General features: G+C 42.6%; 1 protein-coding gene across 7 annotated transcripts in view; it reads left to right on the top strand.

Annotated features, from left to right (window-relative positions):
- The window catches only part of rerea (arginine-glutamic acid dipeptide (RE) repeats a), a 124,004-nt gene that overhangs the window by 87,089 nt on the left and 13,057 nt on the right, over positions 1-23,858 (top strand). For 5 of the 7 annotated variants that reach the window (XM_017417710.3, XM_037977103.1, XM_017417709.3 and 2 more), the window contains exons 5-11: positions 1,068-1,164; positions 3,406-3,510; positions 9,030-9,078; positions 10,020-10,144; positions 10,840-10,939; positions 11,650-11,748; positions 19,245-19,325. In XM_017417710.3, the coding sequence (XP_017273199.1) occupies positions 1,068-1,164; positions 3,406-3,510; positions 9,030-9,078; positions 10,020-10,144; positions 10,840-10,939; positions 11,650-11,748; positions 19,245-19,325 (656 nt within the window). Of the gene's footprint in view, positions 1-1,067; positions 1,165-3,405; positions 3,511-6,255; positions 6,551-9,029; positions 9,079-10,019; positions 10,145-10,839; positions 10,940-11,649; positions 11,749-19,244; positions 19,326-23,858 lie in introns of those variants that run through there. The other 2 variants (XM_017417715.3, XM_017417714.3) reach the window with 2 other exon arrangements.

Below are 23,858 nucleotides of genomic sequence, written 5' to 3' on the forward strand. Positions count from 1 at the left end.
CCGAAAGATTTATTTAAATTTGTTTTTTTTTTTCTTGCTAAGTTGTTTGTTATGCTCTGACACAACACTGGATCATCTTTAGAGTTCAGAAACATTTTTATGCCTGAATGATTCATACTTCAGAGGTAAAGCAGCTCAACGAACCAAAAAAATAACTAAAAATAGATGGGAAAAAGCAGCTAAAGTCCAAAGAAATCATTTGAAAGACTGAAGAACTATTGATCGAGATTGCAAGAAAATCTGTCTGCTTGGAAGTGAATTATAAACTCGTGAGGGTTGACTCGATGTTATCTTTTGAACTCTGTGTTCCAAACACGATAATAATTAATTTGTTCCCTTTATTATTAAACTCTTCGCAGTTGCTTTTTGACTATCATGTTACATGCTGTTCCAAAATGTTAACTTGAAGGCCTTTTTCCATTTATACTGTTTGGCAGCAAGAACACTGTAACACGTTTGAAGCCTGAATCTAATTTGTACTTTTCTCGTGAAAGCTGCACGCTCTTTGGAGCAATTTTTTTTTATTTTATTTAACACAAACTCTGTTTTGGAAAACAAACTGTGCTCAGTCTCTGCCTGCTTCCACCGGCTCTTCGTTTCTGAGTTTGCTTCACAGAAAGCGACAATAAAAATGTAATCAGTGAAGAAATTAGGGCGTCATCGCAGTCGTAACTAAAGCAGAAGATTCTCAGCCAGCCGCTCTGCAGACATCTTCGGTTCACTGCGCCGCGCTGCTATCTGCAGTCCGTCTTTGCAGCAGGGACTCGGGACTTTTACAATTGATGTCACGAGGTCAGACCGCGGTGGCCGCAGCGGGCCGCCGCTCTGGTCTTCGGTCAAAGATAAGCCTTCGCCTCCCTCTTGGAGACGTGTCTCAAGTCCTGCTGAGGTCATTTCACTTGAGAGCTGAACATTACCTCCTCTTCTCAAGGGTTTAAAAATATTGACTTCATTGAATTACGCAACCTCTGCAGAGGTTCTCGCTGCCGTGGGTGCACACAGATTTGTTCTCATTAGTTCACGAATGAGTTAAAATATCTGACGCGTGTTGTTTTTTCTTTCTGCAGACTCTGGACGTGAGCTGGTCATCACAGACCCGGTGGTCAGGAGTCGAGAACTCTTCATCTCTGACTACGTGGACACTTATCATGCTGCTGCTCTCAGGTACATAAACACTCATAAATAAATGTAAAGCAGCACTTTGTTGGACCAGTATTAGATCTCAACAACACTTTTACGCTCTGCATTGTTCCACTGATTGTGTTGGTTGTCAGTGTTTACTTTAGGTTCCTAATGACAAACACCTCTCAGGTTTTATTTTATTTTCTCTTTACTGAACACATTTATGGTGTATTTAAAATGAAAAAGCTAATTTATGTACTCATTTAGGTTTTTATTTCATTTAATGCAGGCTTTGCAGAAATTGCAGACCTTTTTAGTGGCGCCCTCTGCTGTCAGGTTTAGACAACAACAAATGGATTTTATGTGGCTAAATGGCATTTACAAAGGTTAAAATAAAAATATTACATTTTAAGAAAATTACATTTACTCTAAAAGCATTTTTTACTATTAAACCAAAGTTTAATATGAAGGAAAAGATGTAACAAGGTCAAAGCCTTTTTTTATTTTAAGAAAAGCACCACCATAATCTAAAACTCAACCACTCTGAATATAAATACAGGTGGTACAGTTTGTTGTAATAAATATCTAAAATGATATTAGCAGGATATCATTCCTGTATTTCTGACAGCTTGAATTGATCCAGATTTGTTTGTTTTGACTGAACAGATGAAGCACAAATGTAAAGACCAGAGCTCCTACATGGTTTTAAAAAGTCTTGAAAAGTACAGAATTTGATTTGAAGATTTTTCCAGGTCTGAATAAGTATCAAAAAAGGAAACCCTCCCTAGTGTTTCCAGACTCTATAATTTAATGTATTTCTAGAAAATACAATCTTATATTTTTAAAATAAGGTGGGTGTTTTTCATCTTCTGTATTAAATGTGAACAGTTTTGAATTATATACCACTAAGATTATCAACTTCTGGAAACACAAAAACATTTTCTTAATGTGAAAAATATTTTATCTGCCCTATCTGTAATGTCATCAAGGAATGTGTGAGTAACTGTTTCACTGATAAACAGAAACCAGCCCATGTGTAATGAATTAAATAAATTAAAAAAGGGGGAAATTACATTTTGGGATGATAGAAAATCTGTAAAGTTCTGATCAAAAATGTTTTGGATGTAAAAAGAAAAGAAAAAAGGGAAAATTTATATAAAAATTAAAATAAAACAGTAGCTTTGAAGGTAAAAAAATCAGATCTCTTCCAGTAGCAGGTGGTTATTGTGTAAACTCAACAATAGTTTTATAAGAGGAAGAAAAGGAACTTTACATAAATGTCTAGATAATAAAACTGTGTCACTGTATAAAGATGAGGAATTACGTTTCATTTATAGATATTTTTCACATAAAAAGTAACTCTAAAATTGACTAAAATGTCTAAGAATCTGAGTCTGGAAAAACATGGAATGCCTCCCACTAAAGCAGTTCTTAGTCTGCTTCCAAATGAACCAAACACAGAAGGATGCACCTGTCTGAGGCACTGCAGGGCTGCTGATGGCTCCTCTCTCTGTTTCATGTCAGCAGGAACACATGCAGGTTTAATCAGGGATCAGTCTTTGTCCCTGCCTCCGTCTCTTCATCCACTCCTGACTAGCTGCCCCTCCTCCTCCTCCTCCCTGTTCCCTTTAACCAGAACCATCTGCGAGCAGCAAAAGCCATGTCTTCCAGAAACCACTGATTTCAGGGGGGAAAATAGCTGCAGCCTCTCTCCTATACAGAGCTCCCTTTGATTTGCCTTCGCTCTCCAGGCTTTAGATAAACGGGAGGGAATTCCAGTGGGATGCGGTAATGCCGCAGCGCTCCAAAGCCGGCTCTCCTCGCCACTCTTTAATCTTTTTTTTTTTTTCAGGGGGGGGGAGAGGAAATATACGGCTTCTCTGCTAGGCAGCCCCGACTCCTTACGTGTGGTGCTGGAAACAGGAAATGGTATCAAGATGTGGTCAGAACCTCAGCACCATCGGGTCGTTCTTTGGGAGGGGGTGGGGTGGGGATGCAGGTTGAATTCCCCCTTCTTCTGTTGGCGTCTGTCTCCCACACCTCAGCAGCAGGAGACGCGATAGAGCTGACACGTTCAGCTGATGTTTACGGCTTTAGTAGCTGAAGCCTGATGTCTCACAAGTCAGGACTCGGTGACAGGCAGCAGAGACCCGCTGCTGCTGCCTGTCACCCAGAGAGCTTTTAATTACAGCGACTCCTGCTCCTGCCCGGGCAGCTCATTAACATCTAAGTTGTTTTTTTTTTGTGTTGTTTTGTCTAAAGAGCTTGTCTTCTTTCTTGCAGGGGGAAATGCAACATTTCCCATTTCTCTGACATTTTTGCTGCCCGGGAGTTCAAAGCCCGCATCGACTCCTTTTTCTATATCCTCGGATACAACCCAGAGACCAGGTGAGCCGCTTTGTTTACGTCCTCTGATAAACCGTCATGGCCGCCTCTGTAATTCTCCTCAAGACTTGATATAACACACATGTAAACACTCGCTTCCCTTTCTTGAGTTTTTCTTCTTCAGTCGAACATTGGAAGGCTTAAAAACAGAATCTCATACTCAACATCCCAAGTGCAACCAAACATCTTCCCAGTTTTCCAGATTCCAGTGAAACGTCCCAAATATTCGGTTTCCTTTCACTTACACTTCCCTTCACAATAAAGATTAAAAATAAACACCAGAAGCAGCAAATATGAAGCTCTGAGTTTAAAATAAACACTGTTTATTTAAATAATCTGTTAGAAGACTCACACATTTATGACTTTTTCAGACAATTTGACAGATAAATGCTCCATTTAAGCCATTATTTGGGGTTAGGTTTGACCTTTAAAGGTAAAAACATGCAGCCTGTGAGCAGCTTTTACCACTAAAGCTTGATTAGATTTGAGCGTTTCATCGTTTATTTTCACTTTTCATTTTTTGTATAAAATGCTAAATAACAAAAGAGACATTTTGAATCAACTTTACATTTCAGCATATCAATTTGCTTCAGTTATTATTGAGAAATGACATAATTTAGTGGGTAGCTTTAAGTTGTCAGAAGATCTAGAGGCCCTTAGGTCTCTGTAGAGTAATTTCAGTAGTTTTCACCATTTTTATCAGCATCACAGCATTAATAGTCAGAATGTGTTACGTTCAGCAACAGTTTTCTATTATAACCCATCAGGCTGTTGTTTTTTAACATTCCTCTGGTTTTGTCTGTGGTTACATGATGCTCTCTGCTCATTACTCTTGATCATCTTATCAGTACACAAGAAATGAATTTAATTCACTGTAATTAGGGGGTAAAAGCTGAGACCCCCCCACCGCCCCCTGTGGCTTTTTAATTGTTTCTGCAGTTCTGTCAGGTTTTAATTACAGATTTCTTTGCGTCTGATTCCACGGAGCTCGTTTCTGACACGTGACAGCAGGAGACGCACAGGTGGAAATAAGAGATCAGCAGAAAAACATTCGCTCTTAAAGCACTGGTGATCGCAGAAAAATGACATTTCTGCCAATTATTTGAATGAAACATTTTGGAATTTGCATATCTTTGTTTTCTTGTACACTTCATTATTTATTTAGCTCTTAGATACAAGCTGAGCTGCGTTCAGTGGTCACGGCTGTGAGTTTTCTGCTTACTTAGCGAACTTTTAAAATGGCGTCAGTAATACGCGAACGGATGCAGAGCTGCGGGATTGGGAGGCTGTGTTTGCATCAGATAGGTTTGCAGACTTTGTTTGCTCAACATGGTTTGTTTTGCAACAATCCGCATACTAACACGTCCTCTCGTCTGTGTGAAGGACAACAGGCGTCTGTGTTGTTAAAGCAGAACGATGTGGTTTAAAGTTTGAGCTTTATTCCTGAAACGGGCCTCAGCCTGACGAAACGATCGTCTGACACCTGCCTGAGAATTTATTTGACTCTTCACACGGATCAGTTTGACTTCTGCGTATCGCAGGTAAAATATGAAACTGTAAGCTCTTCACAGAAACGCATTTCAAAGCAATTTAAACTTTAACTGAAGGCTTCGCAAATGGTGAAATTGAGCCTAAATTTCAGTTTTTTGTCCGAAAAATGCTGAATATTAAAGCACCAAGTTACCTGATAAAATTAGAATATTTCATCTTTTTATAGGATGTTCATTTACAGCTGGTTACAGCCTGATTCAAAATGGCTGCCACTGCCAACTGACCTAAAAAAATACAAAAATGGATCCAACGCAGTCAGTTTTAAAGATATTAAGCTTAAATTTTGTGCAGTAGTAGCTGAGACTGATCAACACGCATTTAGAGAGTTAAGATTGCACGAGGTCTCTGTTTAAAATTTTGCAGTCAACTCTGTGTGTCTGTTAGCAAAATATCTCATGAACAGCTGGATGGATTTTATTAAGACCTTTAGGAAAAAAACATTGGACGTACCTCCAAAACTGATTAATTTTTTAAGCTAATCCAATTCAAGATGGCCGCCACGGCCAACTCACCTTAAAAAAAAATGTATCTACTTAAGTCAGTTTTACAAATATTGGGCCAAAAATTGGTGTAGTGGTAGCTGAGAGTCATCCTCAGCTCATGGCTCAAGTGCTAATCGTTGCATGAGATCTTTCCTTAAAGCGTCAGCGTTAACCGTTGAAGTCAGCTCTGTCTGTTAGCAAAATATCTCACCATTCACTGGACGGATTTCAAGGAAACTCTCATAAAATTAATTACTGGGTGTTCGTCTACAACTGATTAACTTTTGGAGTCAGCTCAGTTCAAGATGGCTGCCACAGCTAATCATCTGCAGCCAACACACAAGTAGCTATAGTTGAGTCGGTTTACCGGATGTGGAGCTACAGTTAGATGTGGTAGTAGCTGAGAGTCATCCACAGCATTCCTTCAAAATAAATATGTTGCAGCAGCAGCGAAAAGGTAATAACTGTGCAAGGATGAGGTGATCTTTGTTGTGACTGATAGGAGTGTCACATGTTGCAGTGACAGCTGTCCTTGTTATTAGCTGAGGGGTTGGCAGTCAGGAGGCCCCCCCCCCTCCTTCAGGATCCCTGTTCAGCCCAGGTCCTCCTCCTCCTCGTCCTCCTCCTGCTCCGTATTCAGAGCGAGGTGTCTGCAGCATTGCAAATTCCCCCTCCTGTTTATTATGGTGCAGACGCGTTCCACGTCCTGCCTGCGTGTTTGTGTGTGTGTGCGCGCGCGCGCCCGCGTGAGGTCGCTGCGCATGCTCGGTAGCGCCCGGCGGAGGAGCTAGCCGAGCCTCGCGACGCCCGTACGTGCGGGCTGAGGTCACAGCACGAGCTCAGTGAGCGCCGCTCCGGAGCCGAGTGCGTGCGTCTCCATTTTGAGCGCAGAGACTCAGGCGCGAGAGGAAGAGGGGAGCTGAACCCGGCGAGCTTTGTGCGCAGCATCGTGTCAGCACCCGGCCTCAGGGCTCCATGTCAGAAATGGACGACTTGTTCAGTCCCCGGAGGTAGGTGTGCGCTCATATTCTCCTGCTCTCCTCCTCCTCCTCCTCCTCCTGCTCCTGTGCCGTTATTTATCATGACTCCGCGCGAGCGTTCCTCAGCTTTTTATTTTCACTAGTCGCGCTTTTTGTCCTTTCTTTTCGTTTTCAGCTGTGTGGCTGAAATATGATGTTTGCAGCCGGTCCGCATCGCTGTCATTGTGTTTGTGTCTGTGCGCGACGCAAATCTGCGTGATGTTGAGCGTGCGGGACTGTCACCGCAGTTACGCGTCCGCGCCGCCACAACCATCGCAATATAAATATATCAGCGTCGCTGTTTTTTAAATTTATTTTTTAATTACATCTTCATCGGTGTCCCGATATGTGCGCAGTCCTGGCAGCGCTTCCCTGCGCCGCTGAATGAGCGCCCGGCGGTGCTGGGATGACGGGACGGAGACCCGGAGAGGCTTCCCCGGCTCCATTTTGCGGCTCCTGTTTACAACCAGGGTGACATGATGGCGCGCGAAGAGCCGCCGAGGCGCAGCCAGGGCTCTGCTCGCCGGCTGCCATCTCCACAAGCCGCCTGCCGTCACACCGACACCTTTAACTGGGTCCGTCCTTTCGCTGTGCAGCAATTATGTCAGTGTGCCACCGTCCTCGCGCTGCTATTGGCTGGAATTGATGGAGGGGGCGGGGTTTCCCTTGATTACACACGCACTCAAAGTTGCTCAGACTGTCACGTTGTTTTGGTTTTATTAGTAAGCCTGTAATTACTTGGCAAGCTTGTGTGCTAATGCCAACCTAAAGTTGAACTTGTGACCAATAAATGGGATGTTTAACTTGTTTATTGCACGCGGCTTTCAGCAGCTTATTAGTGAAAACAAGAGTAAACATTGTCCCTCAGCAGAGCTCATAGCTGCAGTTCATCTCTGTTCTTCTGTATTAAAATATAAAAGAAAATTAATGTTATAGGAAGCAGCAGCACAATCAAGAAAAAGATCTTTTTGTTTCCTTGTTCAGTATGCTGTTTCTGGATCCTCTGATTCTCCTGCTGCAGTCCGTGTTCTGCTTCGTCTCAGAGGACCTTTGCGGCATTAGGAGCTCGGCCGTCTTCAGACGTGCTGTTTTTGTTCTGGAGCGCAGGACCTCGTTTGTCATCCTTACAACCTCTGCCAAAACGCCACAGACCTGACCGACCGCGCGTTGTCAGGAACACGTCTGCAGAACTTTCTCTGTGCCAAAACAAAAGGCCGGAATATTGCACTCATTAAACTTCAACATATGTGTCGTTTATTTGTCAGCTTCAAGACTACACCATTATTTATAGTCGTTGTATATAAAACAGTCCTGTTTTTCAAGTTGCATTTAAACAAAATAAATCTTACATCTGTAACCATTTTTAAAAGTGGCAATAAAAAATAAGCACATTAAACTGAGTTTTAGATTTAAGTCTTATGAAAAATGTTATCTAGTTTTTCTGGGCTGATGACGCAGGAAACCATCATATTTAGTTTATCGCCACTATTCATCACATTGAATTTCGTAGCTTGACAACGTTTTAGCGCGTTATGTTGAGCTTTTTAACCCCCTGAGATTGTTTCTTGTAGGTCACTTACTGCGTCTGAAATTTAGCTTTTGGGCTGTGTTGACGTCTGTCTCCTCTGTCAGCCACGCGGCTCGGCACAGTGCGGATTCTGCCCGCGAAGACCTTATCTTGTTAGAGAATCTGTGAAGGAGGAGCTCTGTTCGGCGGGAATCGGGTCACGTCTGCGCCCGTCACAGGATTTGTGTGGGTTTGAAGGTTGCAAAGAGACCGGAGGGGTTTTGGCCTCTCGAATTTCCTCCAGGTCTGCGTGATGGAGTGCGAGCTTCTCTGGGTGCAAATCACGCTGACAGATTCTGGGCTGCCTCGCGCTTGCTTGTATGAAAATCAGTGCTGTTGCCTAGGCAACAGAGGGGAAAGGCTTTTCAAAAGGAACATCTTGTCATTTTCTTTAATCCACTGCAGCTGGAGAATCGGAACACTATTATTAAATAGCAGTTGCTATGGCTACCAACATTTGTACCAGCAGCCGTTTTCCAGAGGCTCTCACCCTGCACATCCAGAGCCAGCTACCCTGCCTCCACCTTCCTCCTCCACCTCCTCCTCCTTTTAGGGGCTTCTGTTTTATTGCTGCATCCGTAATATCAGGCCTCCAAATGTGCTCTGTGCGGCTCGCAGCCAGCTAGGAGTATTCTCCTGTGGTCTTTATTTGCTGTTCAGAGTAAACCACAATGTACTTGTTGCACTTTCTGTGTTCTTGCTCATAAGGAATTTCACTAATTATTAATTAATAGATCGTCTTTTTATTTTTGTTTCAGCTTATAGACATTTTCCACCTGCAACTCCTGCTTTGCGTCCCCCTTTTTCTGTTCGTCTGTTTCGACGGCAGTTTGAAGTGCGCAGGGCTTGAAATTTTAATGGGTAAATATTTAGTTTCAATCTTCTCTCATTGTCTCTTCTCAGGCGACTAAACAGCACACAAGGGGAAATCCGAGTGGGGCCGAGTCACCAGGTGAGTCATCGTGCGGCACACACACACACCAGCTCTGAAACGAGACGCTGCCCCTCGTGTCAGAATTATCGTTAACGTTTTACCTGTCATTACCGCGCAGAGGGAGGCGACTTCTCTCCGTAACGCTCCGGCAAATTCCAAATTCAAATGCAGATAATTTGTCTCGTACGGTTAATTGTTTGGCATTTAACTTTTTATGAGTTTGGGCAACAAATAGTTTAGAGAGACTGATAACAACAAGTAGTTCGGTCATCTTTTTTAAAAAAAAAAGTGATATTATCTTTTTTTTTTTATATAGATAATAAATTTAAAGCCCCTGTATTTTATTGTACTTGGGAACATTATATATATATCGAAACACTCTTATTTAAGTACAGACTACACAAACCGCTACTTTAAATCACTCTGTTTTTTATTTGTTCATCCCAAATTATAACTTTCCCCATAAGGATGCTTTTTTCCCACTCATGTTTTAGTATCTGATACACAAATTAATGAACATTTCTGCTCATGTCAGCTTTATATTCTGTTAGAAACCTTGAATTAAATGCTAGCTGTTCTTAACGGTGCAAGCAGGAGCTCGTTAAGCTTCCATGTTAATTTATAGGAAAGTTTTCGTCTGCTGGTTGTGTGGAGAAGCCGAAGTATTCATGGCGAAAACCGTTTGTGTCTTTCTCTGCCACAGAATTTGTATTCTTAAAAAAAGATGACTGCAGTTAGTGTTTGTTTTCTCAGTAGCAAGGACAGGAAGTCATTTGAGTGATACATCTGTGCGTGAAGATGTTGAATCATTGCGACTGTAACTTGTCCCCGCTGCCACCACTCAGCCGCGCAGTGAAAACTTGATGACAGCGGGTTGAAAGCTGATATTTTCTTCAAGCGTGCGTGCTATTTGCAGTGTGATACCATCTGCCTCTCTCCTTCTCCGTGGACCTAATTAGGCCAAGCTCCCAGAGCTGCAGCCTTTTCCCTCCCCTGGTGGCCAGGCCGTGACTGAGAACGAGGAGCTGGTCTGGATGCCGGGGGTCAATGACTGTGACCTTCTTATGTACCTCAGAGCTGCAAGGTGAGTCCAGGGAAACACACACACACTCCTCCACAGCTGCAAAGTCTTAAGATTTCATACCTGCTTCGCCAAAGAAATTCAGGTTTTTCTTCCTGCTTCTTTCAGTGCAAGTAAAACATCTGCATCAGAGCAGATCCTTTAATCCACATCGTTTCTTCTGTCGTAGTGTTTCAGTGCTTATTTATTGTTGTTGTTTTAATTAGATGTCGTTGCAGCTCGCATGATGCCTGTTAACAAGTTTCTCACCTGTTTTGCTGTCAGGAGCTGCCGTATAATCAGCCCGTTTGTCACAATGCTGCTTATGTTGCGCAGCTGTCTCAGAGGGCTTTCTCCTGTTATGAGTCTTTTATACACAGGAGAATTAAATGTCCCGTCTCATCCAAGTAAAGTAATCCAGAACCTCAGAGTAGACTGTTTACTTCTTTAAAAAAACCTGCCGTATTTGTAATTTTGGAAATAATGAACGTTGTTTTCACTTAAATTATATAAATTTTGAAGCAAAAAATCAAAATAGATGTTTATTGCAGTCATTACACTATGCTAAATTTTTTATTTTTCTGTACTTTATTTTGGTGCTTTATGATATTACATAAAAGGAGGTGGTAAATGCCAAAAATAACTCAAAGTTGAGCAACAATTTAACAGCATGTAACCAGACTTTTAATGTTAATATAATCTGTAATTTGCGTCGACAGGAGCATGGCTGCCTTTGCAGGGATGTGTGACGGAGGCTCGACAGAAGATGGCTGTCTAGCCGCCTCTCGAGACGACACTACGTTAAACGCACTTAACACCGTAAGTAGCGGCTAAAACGCTCGAGCGCACATAACAGAAGGTAGTTCTATAATAAAATGTTTGTTTGGTGAGGTTTTACTGTGGCTGCAGGTATGATTTGTGACAGGCAGCGATGAGGCCTCTGAGCCGGCAGACAAGCCCCGCCCCCTTCAGTAAACTCTGCCACAGAAGTTAACAATACATTACGCATAATGAGAGATTTGTCTGTCACATTGACAATGAATGCAGAGGAATCGGGCACAAGAAAGAGATTAGAATCATCATAAACAGGGCATTTATATTCCTACTCTATAAACTGGAAAATTAACATAGCGAACAGGTCATTGTCTCTTGACCTTCCTCACTATTTGCAATTCCAATGAGTAATGCTTGTTTATTCTCAGAGGAAGAGCGCTGCCTCTTTCACCCAATTTAATGTGACACAATGCTTAAAGCACCACAGAGATTGGCTCAGTCGCTGCTTTGTTCATTTTTAGACCTGTTCTCGGGTCCCAGCAGGCCTTTCCTCCGACACCGTAAGATTTCTGCTAACAAGTTCAGTCACACCTGCTTGTACAAGCTATTTGATTTGCCCATCTACTCCTTTAAAAAAACTGGGCAGCTCGAATGTCCATCTAATCTTATAGAAGAAACATAGCAGCGGACTAAATTTTCCATGCGGTTCTCTGTTTCAGATATAAATATGCTTCTTTTTTTACGTTTGTTCCCAGCTTCACGAGAGCAGCTATGATGCAGGGAAGGCTCTGCAGCGCCTGGTGAAGAAGCCGGTACCGAAACTGATAGAGAAGTGCTGGTCTGAGGATGAAGTGGTAAGAGAAGCATGTTTTCTTATTTATGAATTTATACAATGTAAGCTAATAGGTGCAACAAGTTAGCGTTTTATTTGCTATACAGACTCATGTTTAGTAGTTCTAGTTTTTATTCGTGGTGTCTTTAGAGGGAGCTGTTGCGAGTTAACACGAGGCTCCTGGCCAGCATGAGTAAAAAAAAAAAACAACAAAAAAAAAAACCCACTCTGTCAGTTTCCAGCTCCTCCAAGGCTCAGGAGCAGCTGCGTCCTGTTTATCACCCGCAAAATAAATCTTTTCGCGTGGCAGTCTGGAAAGGGAAGAAAAGATTTTGGGGGGCTGCTAATGCTGTCCTCCATTTGTATTTACTGTAGACGTGAATTTCACCACAGCTGCTGCGGGGCTGGAGTCAGAAAATGGCTGATCAGACACCACAGCACGAGTGGGAAGGAGGGGAATGAAAGCTCTGAATTACACCATGTCAAAACGACCGAGCACTGCGGCTTCGGCTTTTATGCGATTTGACACACTGGGCTTCGTGTTTGTATCCCCTCTCCCTTTTAAAGATACCTCTGCTGCCTGATCTGAGATGGCTTCATACCACAAGATTTCAGCTGTTAGTTTATCTCCCTCTAAGGCAAAAAAATCGTACATTTCCCCTTTGATTTCTGCACAGTCTTTGGTGCTTTTCCTCCTGATTCCATGTATTTTAATGAAAACGAGCAGATGTATTTGTCTCGTAATCATTTCATGACTTGCACATTTTTAAATGAAGCCCCGAGCCCAGTGCGAAACCTCGATTCGTCGCAAGAAATCAAGTCAGACGTCCTTTTTGTGGACTGGTTATGAGTTTATTTATGCAGCCTTGATGGTGCCGGATTGAACACCTATTTGAAGGTAATCACAGCGAGGGACGACCACGTTTAGAGGAGGCTTTATTTATGCGCTCCGCCACAGAAAGGCCACCGCAGGAGCTCTTGTTAAAACAGCGTGGCAAGAACTCGACAGCTGAAGCGGTAAAATAAACAGTTTCTTATCCGAAATTGCATACTTTAGTTGCTTGCTTAAAATACGGTTGATTTCACACCAAAAATGTTTTGTTTTTAATATATTTTTCATATTCTAAACTTTGAATCCGCGAGGAGAATATAAGTCGGTGTATGGAAGCTTGTTTTAAATTATCCTAAAGATGTCCAAGTTGCTCCCAGGCAAGAAGGGAAATCTGTAGGTCTGAGGAAACATTTTGAGGCGGTGTTGATTAAATTTTTGTTGGGATGTTTTCTGTGACAGTTAAAGGGAGTCAGGATAGACGGATGCAGCCAGAGTCTGCACCAGAATGACGTCTCTGCAGAGACCTGAATGTTGATGGGTTTCGTTGGAAAAGAAACTGCTAGAACTTTAAAAGATTCATTTAAAACACAAACATGTTAATAGTTTGTAATGTTGTAAACGTTTAATAGTTGCTAAATGCATTTCATTTATAATAAATATATACAAAGTCACCAAACTGATCTGACATGCTGTTCGCTCTGTTCCTTTGTTGGAAAGCTAATTATGCTTGCACTAAACTGGAACAGAAAACTTTTAAACTGATAAGATGAGTCAATTTTTGGAATAATGTTGCATTCTTGTATGCAAGCCTCTCCCATCCCTGTTGTACAGACTCATTTATTCATTTATTTATGTATTCATCTTATCACAGCGTTACGTAAGTGGGGTTGAGGAGCTGCCACGGAGTTTTGTCCACATTTAAAGCTGGGTGTGTCTGCGGAGTGTCGCGTCCCAACACCGGCTCGCTGAGATCCGATCACCTGCCTGTGCCCTCTCAGCCCCGCGGCCTTGAAGGACGGGTGTAAATGTAGCTCCAACCTTGACGCGCTCGAAGAAGCCCCCCCTGCCGCTCTTCATTTATTTATCGCCCTTTACTCTGCGTCTCCTCGCTCATCTCTTCCCTTCCAGGACTGGCATCATTATTCCTGCCTGCTCCTTTCACCCCACCCGTTGTTTTAGATGTGAATAAAAGTGACAGCGGGGCCGCTAAAATGACAGAATGAGCTTGTCTGCAGGGTCACTTGTCACCTCCCCCTCCCCCCCTTTGACGTCTTACGTCCCCACCGTCCTACTTCAGCGGTCCTGTCTCCGCCTGCAGCTGCTGCCGTAGAGCGTATAAATCCTGAACCTTGTCTCGACTTCCTAAACTCTGTAATATTTTTAATTTTTCTCCATTCACATAAAGATAAAAGCTCATTTATAACTCACTCTGCGAAAAAGCAGCAACATTGCCGGGCTTTTTTATTGTCCTCTCTCTGCAAAAAAAAAAAAAAAAAAGATTTGTGACAGTCAACCTTGAACAATCTTTTACTCTGACATTATTAGAGCACCTTAAACACATTGAAAATCCATCACCTTGAAGTGAGCGCCTCTCAGGCCCTTCGATGCACGAATACAGCAGCGACTCTAAATTACACCAAAGAAAACTCTCATGCATTATAAAACAGATAAAATATAAAACGATGAATAATTTATTAGGAACATCTAATGTGCAGCCTAACCTCCTTGTAGCCTTTATGCAGTGGGCTGTTGAAGTTAGAGCAGCGGTTTGTTTAACCACCGAGAAAAAGGCTAAAATGTGACGTGTTGTTGCGGTGGGTGAAATCGGTGTAAAAGAAGCTTTTACACACTGAGAAGGGCCGCCTGTCTGCACCAATTCTTCACGGGTGTTGAATCAGAAACCAAATCGACGACCAAACCACCACAAAGCTCCAGCGTCTTTCTTTTAATTGTGGGATAACTTCAATGTCAAAACAAATAAATAAATCAGTTGTTTGAAATCAGGAACAGGGAGCACATCGAGCGAAAAGCACGCAGGTTGTTTCTTTGTTTTCTCTTCTGTTGCCGTGACATGTTTCTTCTCTCGTCTGTTGCAAAAAGACGAAATAATCTTGCACCACCAAACAGTTGATCTGCACGAAGGAGCACTCATTTGTTTTTATAATACATGAAACCACAGTGAAATGACAGAAAATGATTATCAAAGGCAGACGCAACTTCTGCTTTTTGCTCTGTAAGAAACTGTTGCCGTGAGACACGTTTTTTTGGTCACTGCTCACTTCTCTTTGGAGTTATAAAACAATGCTGCAGCTCAGGAACTGAAGCTCTTTAAACTGGTAAATTCAGTTGTTATGTTATTGTTTATGCATTAAAACTTAGAAGCTAGGCATGCATTTTTCTCCTAATCATGCATCAAAAAGCATATTGAAAGAACTACGAGGGTCACGTTGAACATTGATCTTGTAGTCAGAAAATGATCGGTCTACCTATTGAACCAAGCAAGCTCCCGGTGACTTTTAGTTCTTTCATGAATTATTTTAACCTCAAGACAAATACTGCAGATTCTACATCAATTTATTATAGATTATTGAAACTGATTTGCTGTAATCCACTTCAATGTTCGGATATCATCACCAGTAGTCTGTTTTCTTTCCAACTTAATAAAGGTAAATTAGTGGGCTTCTGTTTGTTTCTTTATATGTAATGCGTGTGTAAAACTAGTGATTGTATTTATTTCCGCCTGGATTTTTTTGCACCACCGTGCTGAACCGTCTGGTCATCTGTGGCTGCCGTCGTCCCTGATTGTGAACAAGCGTGTGCTAATATTACATCGGCCAACAGGAGGTGCCATATAAGCGATCAGGAGCAGCAGCCGCAGCCTTGCTGCGTGTCGCCACGTCGGAGACAGAGGCTGATCTATGACTGCTGCAGGGCGGGAGGTCTATTTCTCAACCAGCTGCACTGTGCCGCGGCTTATCTCCGGCTGTGCCTTTAGCTGATGGATGACTGCACTGAAGTGGGAGGGAGGGCTGAGGACGGAGTAGTGGGCCCCCAGTGGTAGAAAACAAGCAGAAACACTCCACTAAAACAAAAACACTTCATCCAAGCAAAAAAAAAGAGCTACAACAACAAAGAACTGCCCTGTGTCTGTGGCTGCAGGCTCTACAGTTTACGGTACAGTGCCAGCAAAGGTTTTTTGTTTCAGTGTTTTGTAACGAACTGGCGGGCAGGATGGGTGTGTACTGGAATTTCCTGTCACCTTTTGTGTCAGTACAAGCTAAATAGAAAGCGGTGGTTGTTACTTTGCCTTCCAAAGGTCATGTTTTGTGAGCTGCCACATTTATTTTTGGGTAAACATAAAAACTTTACTTTTGGTCAGTTAGGGTAAAGGGGACATCTACTGAAAATTATCATCTTTCTTTTATTTATTACTGAAAGACCTTTCTGCCCTCACATATCTACACACACTTGAACGTATCTAAACCCGGATCTCTCTGAATAGGATGTGGGTAGTAAAGTGTCTGTCTGTGCGGTTCTCTTTATTCAAGCGTGTTGATTTCCTCTTTGTACACTGTGTCTAATCCGACTTTGAGTCGATATTTCATTAAAGACAGTGAGGGTTTTTCCCCCTCTTTGGTTTTGGCCAGCTTACTGCGTGTTCTCGGCCCTCTGGGTTTGTACACAGCAGGCTCATAAAGGTCATCTTTTAACAACAAGTCGGCCATAATGAGTCCATATTGAGTCAAAGTAGCTTTGTTTTCTGTTGGACGGTCTCGCGTCAGTGTTTTTCAGGGAATGACATTTAGTGGGAATTATGTTCCATGTGTGAGCCTGCCCTCTGTTTGCCATCAAGATACCATCTGTGAGCCTCTGTCTACATTATCTTAACCAGTTTTACAAGTCCGCACAATCACTTTTCGAGCAGGATGTGCGCACACGCAACAATGGCCCATTGAATTATTTTTTATTTATTTTCTGCTCCTCCTCCTCCTCCTCCTTTTTTCTGTCTCCTCTCCAGCCTCACAATGGTGCACTGTTTGGCTCTGAGGGGGAAACTTGGGGAGGGTAAAAAAAAAAGCTCTCTGGAACACGCTCAGAGAGAGAAGCCTGTTGTTTCTGCACAGCGGATGGCCATTTGGTAGCACTTCCACCCAGCTGCCCCCCCTCTCCTCCTCTCCTCCTCCTCCTCCTCCTACCTTCGCCTCTCTCAGCCCCTCCTCTGCCTTTGTTGCCTAGCAACCAAGGGCTGGAGCAGTCGGAGCAGGGGCTAGAGCGATTCAGGGAGCAGATTGGCGGATGATTTATTAGCTGGGCTGGAGAGCAGTGAGCCCAGGCAGCTGAAATGGAGCCTTAAACTGGAGCCGACATGTAGAGAGGGAGGAGGGAGCCAGCGAGAGAAAGAAAACTGGAGGGAGGTGGGAGGAGGAGGAGGGGGGGAGCGTGCATGTAGCTCCTCTGTGGAGAGGAGCGCTCACACTGAGTAAACAGTACAGTTAGTGAGCACCAATAAGGATCTAATTGGGACAGACACAAACTAGATAAGCAGGGCTGATTGAATTTTAACGTAGCTTCTCGAGGCTTAGAGCCACTAAAGAGCTATCAGAGTTTATTCTCATCCCCTGTTTTTGAAACTACCACAAATATATTTAAGTCCTATGTCGACTTTTTAAAAAATTTTTTTAACTTATTACATTATTCGAGCTAATATTTTAAACAGACGTGTCATTAGCTCTCCTGTAAAGTCGATCCTCTGAGTCTCTGCAGGACTGGTTATGAGTCTGAACGACAGTCCAAGTCCGCACCTTTAACCTTTTCAAGTGGTCGGAGATGTGTTTCACATCTGGGGGGAGAGTTTGTGTCAGAGACTGCTCCATCTACTGGCTAATCAGCCGCTCCGCTGTCACCCTGATGAATGCAAATAACCGGCTGTCCCCTGACACCGGCGGCAGGCCACATGTGGCTTCTGGCTGTGCCTTTTTGAAGTTTGATAGTTTAGATTGGTTTATTGCTTTAATGTTGTGTATTAACAGCTACACCCTAATAACTGAGGCTATGAAGTGTTTTGCATGAAGACGATACTTTAAGTATAGGGTGTTTATTCTTTTGGTTAGATATAACCTCCTGGTTTTTTTTTTGCCTGTAATTTTACTCCCTGGGAAACAGTTGCTTTGCAGCCTGCTGTGTTACTTCAGTAAATTTGGCCTTTGTTAGCTGGATATGTAAACAATCTGTGGTTACATAACTCTCTGTACATGGCATGGAAAATGAGCCCCAGAAACTCCCTGACAGAGGAAGCTCCATGTCGAGTTTTGCTTCCCACTTGTCTCCTTCCTGCATGTCCAGGACCTTTTCTCCACACAGTTTGTTCGCCTGCCTTCCCTCTCAGCCTGGCAGCCAGTTTCCCCCCTCTGTGCATGCTCTCCCTGAGCTCTAAATTCATTTAAAGCACCACCGTAGTTTTCTCCTAAAGAAGGGAAACAAACTGAGGCTTGTGATTTAGTTTTTAGGAAGGCAGGAATAGTAATCCGGCTCATTTTGGCGTTAGAGGAAGCCAGGACGAGTCCCCAACACGAACATGAGGCGCTCAAATCCATCTCAGGTTTTGCAGCCTGCTGCAAACCAGAGGCTCTCTTGCAGAAAGATCACATGTAAAGCCTTCCCCTTTGTAGTGGAAAAGCAGAGAGTGACAAGCTATTTCTTTCTTGTTAAGAAAAAGAATCGGCGTGCTGTCGGAGACCTTGTGGATTTGTCCCCTGATTTCTTTTTATTTCGTCCTTTTACCTGTGGCTGGTGGTGGAGATTCCCCGTGGACATTTCCCCCCTGCTTTTCGCTGGAGTTGGCTGAGATCACTGAGAAAACGGGGCTCGCCTCCGGAGCAAGAAAGTAAATCTGTTAGTTGTCTGCTTGGCTGGTTATGAATGTTTTCAGCCGCTGCTTTTTAATGCCTCTCAGTCCGTGTTTCTTAAAGGAGAAGGGATGCGTTCAGGGTGTTGGGATTCTGGCTTTTATTTGATCCCGGCGCTGTGAGGTGAGGCGTTCACGTTCACTTTTTCGTGTCAGATTCAAGCAGCGGTCTCTTGTCTTCATGCACCTTTTTTCGTCCGAGCATATGTGCCAGTTTGACATCTTGACATGTTTATTTTTTTTTTTTAATGGATTTTAAAATTTACAAAACGCGAGGAGGAAAAAATAGCTTCTGCCCACCGTGCACAGAGAGACGTTTTCTCGCTTTTCAACTCTCAAGTTTCTCGGGGTTTTTGACATTGAACTTTCGCTCGTGAGATTAACACAGCAGACCTAATATGTCTGCCACTGTGTGTTTTCACATCAGACTGTATTTACGTAACTGTGTTTTCACAGCACATGAAAAAGACCAACCTAATCTCGGCGTCTCTCCCCGCCGTACTTGTCATTTCCTCTCTCGTTTTGCCCTGACATGGCTGTGTTTGCTCCGGGGGGGTTTAAACAGCTACAGAGGCTTCTGAAACACACATCAAACCTCTTCAAACCACAGACGGGCAAAAACAAAACAATTTTTTTTTCTTCTCTTCTTCTCTCTCCCCCCCTCCTCCCTCTTGTTGTTGTGGTGCTCAGCAGTAACTTTTTGCAGCCGCAGTTTCGTTGATTTCACACAGACTAACTCGCCTTTCTTTCTCCTCTTTCTTCCTCTGTGGAAACATTGCAGAAGCGCTTCATTAAAGGGCTGAGGCAGTTTGGCAAAAACTTCTTCAGGATCCGGAAAGAGCTGTTGCCCAACAAAGAAACGGTAGGATCAGCTACAGAACTTCTTCATTGTTTAGTTTTTTTGTTTTGTCTTAAATGCAAACAAAATGAGGTCTGGTTCCTGGAACTGCTGGAAACCCAAGCAGGAAAATATCTTTAGTGAGATATTTTTAATTTGAGGCCTTATTGATGAGAAGTAACTACTGAACTCTTTAGATTATCAACAGAATAATAAACATTTATAGCGTTTATAAATATTCTTCACAGATAAGTCTTAAATTATATCATGAAAATAGGTCAACCTTTAATAGCAAGCAATAAAAAGTTATTTAAAGCAGTTTGTGTTACGGTTATATTACAGCTTTTTACTAACTTCAGGGTAGTTTTTGCTAAATTATCTGATATAAACACTTCTAGTTTTGATGTTTGAGTCTGTTGAAATTTGATGGATTTTCAGAGTTTTAGCTAAAAGTATGTTATTTACTGTTTTCAGACATTTAAGGAAAATTTTCGCAGCATCCTATAATAACAAAACTGAGATTTTGTGCTGTCAAAACACTCCCTTTTCAAGCTCAGTAGGGGTGGTAGTTTCCTGGTAGGTGTAAGATTTAGCTGTCAGTGCCAAAGCTTTTGATTTGTGGAGACAGCTATTTAATATCTCTCCCACTCTGTAATTGTGTTATTTATGTAGATGAGTTGTTCGTATTGTCACACTTCCCTCCCCTGTGTTTGACTGTGCACACACGTCACTGTGGCAATCATCTCTGAACGACTGTGTGTCACGCTACAAATGCCTCCGATCCAGGCCTGATGATGATTAACAACCGTTAGCCTCGCCAAACGAGAGCCTGACGTTGAAAGGACGACACAATTTCTACTTCCCGTATTGTAACCTTTATGTAAGGCGAAACAAAACCCACTGAATAAATACCAATTTCCTCAATTGTTGCCCAGCATTAAGAAGGCCGTCCCTGACCTTAACGTCCTTCACACGTTTGACTTGTCCGTTTAAATTTTTCTCAGCAAAGCCTCGTGGTTCATGAACGCGTTCAGAGCTCGTTGTTTTCGTGCGGCTGCTCCTCGCTGGAACTGTGTCGATGCGAAGCTGACACGGACATCAAAGGAAATTCAAAGTTGTTTGTCATACTTCTCATTTCCTCGTCTGCTGTGAGGTTAGGGTACGCCAGCCCTCTCCCTCGAACACCCAGACACTCATTCACGCAGGAGCTCTTTACTGTCACTTCCTTTCTGCTACATTTTTTTTTATTCCCGAAAACCAATTTGGACCTTTTGAATAAGAGATTAAAGTATAGGAATGCTGTTTTCCCTCTGAAATATACGACTCGTCTAGTTGATTGGCTGTAAAGTCTGCGTTAATGCAGTTCAACCTGGAGGGGCCGAGTCTTCTTGACAGGAAGGGTAATAGACCTCCTCCAGGATCAGGGCCTGCCACCGCCACAGAACAGAGAAAGATTCATTTTCCCCTTCGCAAATGGAAAATAAACTGGCCTTTAAACACATGAGAGGATGACCGTGAGACCAAGTAGAGGTAGTAGTAATGTGGAGAAAGGTCTAAAGCTCAGCTTAGACACTGAAAAGGTTGGGTTGAAGCACAGGCGGGGAAACTTTTGTTTTATGATTTGTCAACACCCTCAGAAAAGCTTTTTTTTAAATTCCCAAATCTGATAACTAGAATACAACATCAAAATACTTCAGATTCTTTTGATGACAGACATTTTTCCCCTTTATCTTCAGTCACACGCTTTGGTCCCGCTCACATGCCGGGCCACGAAAAACGGCAGCATATTTCACAAGCGTGCGTGCTTCGGCTCTAAATCCCGGCTGGAGTGCAGCACTTTAAGCCCTTGGGCTGATATCCAGACTTAGAGGTCCAGTACAGTGCGTCTGCCCCTCACTGCCCCTGAAACACCAGCACAGCTCCGACACTCAGCACCCAGCGCTGAGTAAACACCACCAGTCATGACCTTATATAAAGCCACATAAATGCCCCGGCGGGGGGGTGGAAGTGGGTGTGCCGTCCGACCGTCTGCAACTGGCTCTGCTGCCACCATTTCCTTCACTCCAGAGGGGACGTCATGGAACATGAGCTCCCTGCCTCCAGTGTTTGAACAGCTAAATATGCTGAAATGGCAGATCACAGATAACTGCGGCTGTTTTTTTGTTGTTTTTTTTTACCAGAGCAGTTTTCAGGAAAAGGTTGTTTTAGGGGATACCAACAGACTGTATTTGCTGAAGTGATTTGTATCTGCTGCAGCCAAACAAATGAATACAGCGTTAAATTTAAAATGGTTTTACAGCCCCAAAAAACGTTGGGTTAGAGGGAGAAAACAATCATTGGCTGAGTTCTCTTATCTGCTGTTTTAATGGAAAATAGTTTAACTTTGTTGTGACAGAAAAGTGTTGTCACCGTTCAGTCATCAGTTTCTTTTCATTTTGTCGAAATTGTAAAATGTGCTTCACAGACTGAAAACATTATTGCGAAAACAACTCATGCCTAAAATTGTGTTCAGTTTATCTTAAAGAGGGATTTCAAATTGCATGAAAAAACCGGAGTAATTTATTTACTCGATGCTCACATAAGTGTATTATAAAGTTTATTTATAGACCATAAACATGATGAGCACCAGAACAGAAAGCAACTATAATCTAATAAAGTCAGTGAAGCAGCGTAAAACAATTTACAAGCTCAGAACAAAAGCTTTCTGTATGTGTGTTTTTATCAGCTTCATTTCTGCTTTCTGACTTCACTCCCTTTACTTAGTGTTTAAAAATTAAAGAGCAGAAAGCAGACATAAGTCTAACCTTAATTCAGCTTTTTCAGTGAATTGTATTGAAACACATTTAAAGTAAGACAGTATTTTTTTAAAAATCTGAAACGTTAGCTGAAAGCCACAGAGGCTTAAACAGGAACGGGGTGAATAAATGCCTGATTACTGTCGACAGTGCTGCTGGTGTTTGAATAGCCTCCTTGTTAATTCCATGTTCGTAGCAACCAGAAGGTAACATCCTGAGCCATTTCGTAGCGTCTTGTCCTCCCTGAGAAACGGCGCACTCTGTCCCCCCCAGCTTCTGTCGCTGACAGGACGGCCAACAGCAGAGCAGTGTTCTCGACACAACCTCGCAGCAGATGTTTGCCTCCGTACAATCTGTACGAACGTCAAACTGAATTCATCGCCGTGTCTTTAGCTCAGCAGCCAGAACCATTTGGGATGAGTGTATAAGTGTAAATACTTAGGTTTAAACACTAAAGCAGCTCCAAACTGCAGGGCCTCAGCGGTTTCTACAGTCGTGTGACCGAACAGCTGGTAAATGATATAACTTGTTTAGGCAGTAAAATTGCTGTCGGCTGAGGAAAACCCAACTAGCAGACCACAGGCGATTCAGTGCAGCCGAATGTAGACAAAATCTTTCTTTTTTTTTTTTTACGGCCTAATAGACGGAGCCCAGAGAGGCAGAGCTCCCTTCGTAATTGAGTCTTTGGTCGGCTTTCGTGTTGTGGTTTTTTTGGGGGGGAGACTGACTTATCAGCACAACGCGCCAGATCGACCCGCCAGCAAAAAATAAATAAATAAAAAAATAAAAACGGCACTGTTGCCATCCAATCTGCTTTCACTGGCAAAAGCGCTTACAGCAGGAAAAACCCGAGTGCTGATTCTTCAGCATGTGCATCCCTGACCTGTGAAAGCCGAGCTTATTCAGTCATTCTCTGACAGAACGGCGCTGCGCAGCAGAGAACCGGTTCTCTCATGCACCCATCAGCTGAGATCCTCTCGCCGCTCCACGATGTTATTAGAGACGCAATGATCAGTTTTCTCAGCCGATTCCAGTTTCTGATTTTTTGGTAAATCCCTAACCTGACAAGACTGATTCTGTTTCCTCTCTGAAAACTATAATTAACGGCATATTTTTTTATTTCTAGTAGAAAATATATACACTATATCTCCTTTATACATCATATAAAAGAACCTGAACATTTACAGTGTTTTTCTTCTTCTTCTTTTTTTTGTTGCTCAACCCAAAACCAAAAATTGCGCCCCATCACAGCACAATATTTTATTTTCCTACCTCATCTTAATTAATATAATTGCACCAATGTCTGACAGAATATTTGATGAGAGGGAATTTTTTAAAATCTATTGTTAATCTGTGAAATTATTAGTCATTTGGTAATTTTATTGGAAAATTACAGCCTGATAATCATCACAATTAAGCTGTTATGTCTCTATTTACATTTGTTAACTTGCTTGCAAATTATAGGCCTCCCACAGAAAGCTGGACTTAAATATGTCACCTGCTGAAGTGGCAGCTGGTACGCAAATAGAAAACACGAGTCTTTATGTTACTGTGCAGTAAGGTGAGCTGCAGAAATACCAAACCTAACTCTTCTTGTTCCTCTGGAATTATTTTAAACAACCCAAAGGTAACAGAATCGGCTCAGTGAATATTCAAAAACATTTGCATGAGACATGCTATGTCAGCTATGGAGTGTTTACAGACAAAAGCGTAAAATGTTTGATCACCATTTAACTAAGGTGCATTCACAACCCCTCAAAAC

This window comes from Kryptolebias marmoratus, linkage group LG8 (genome assembly GCF_001649575.2).
Source record: "Kryptolebias marmoratus isolate JLee-2015 linkage group LG8, ASM164957v2, whole genome shotgun sequence".
Taxonomy (NCBI): Eukaryota; Metazoa; Chordata; class Actinopteri; order Cyprinodontiformes; family Rivulidae; genus Kryptolebias; species Kryptolebias marmoratus.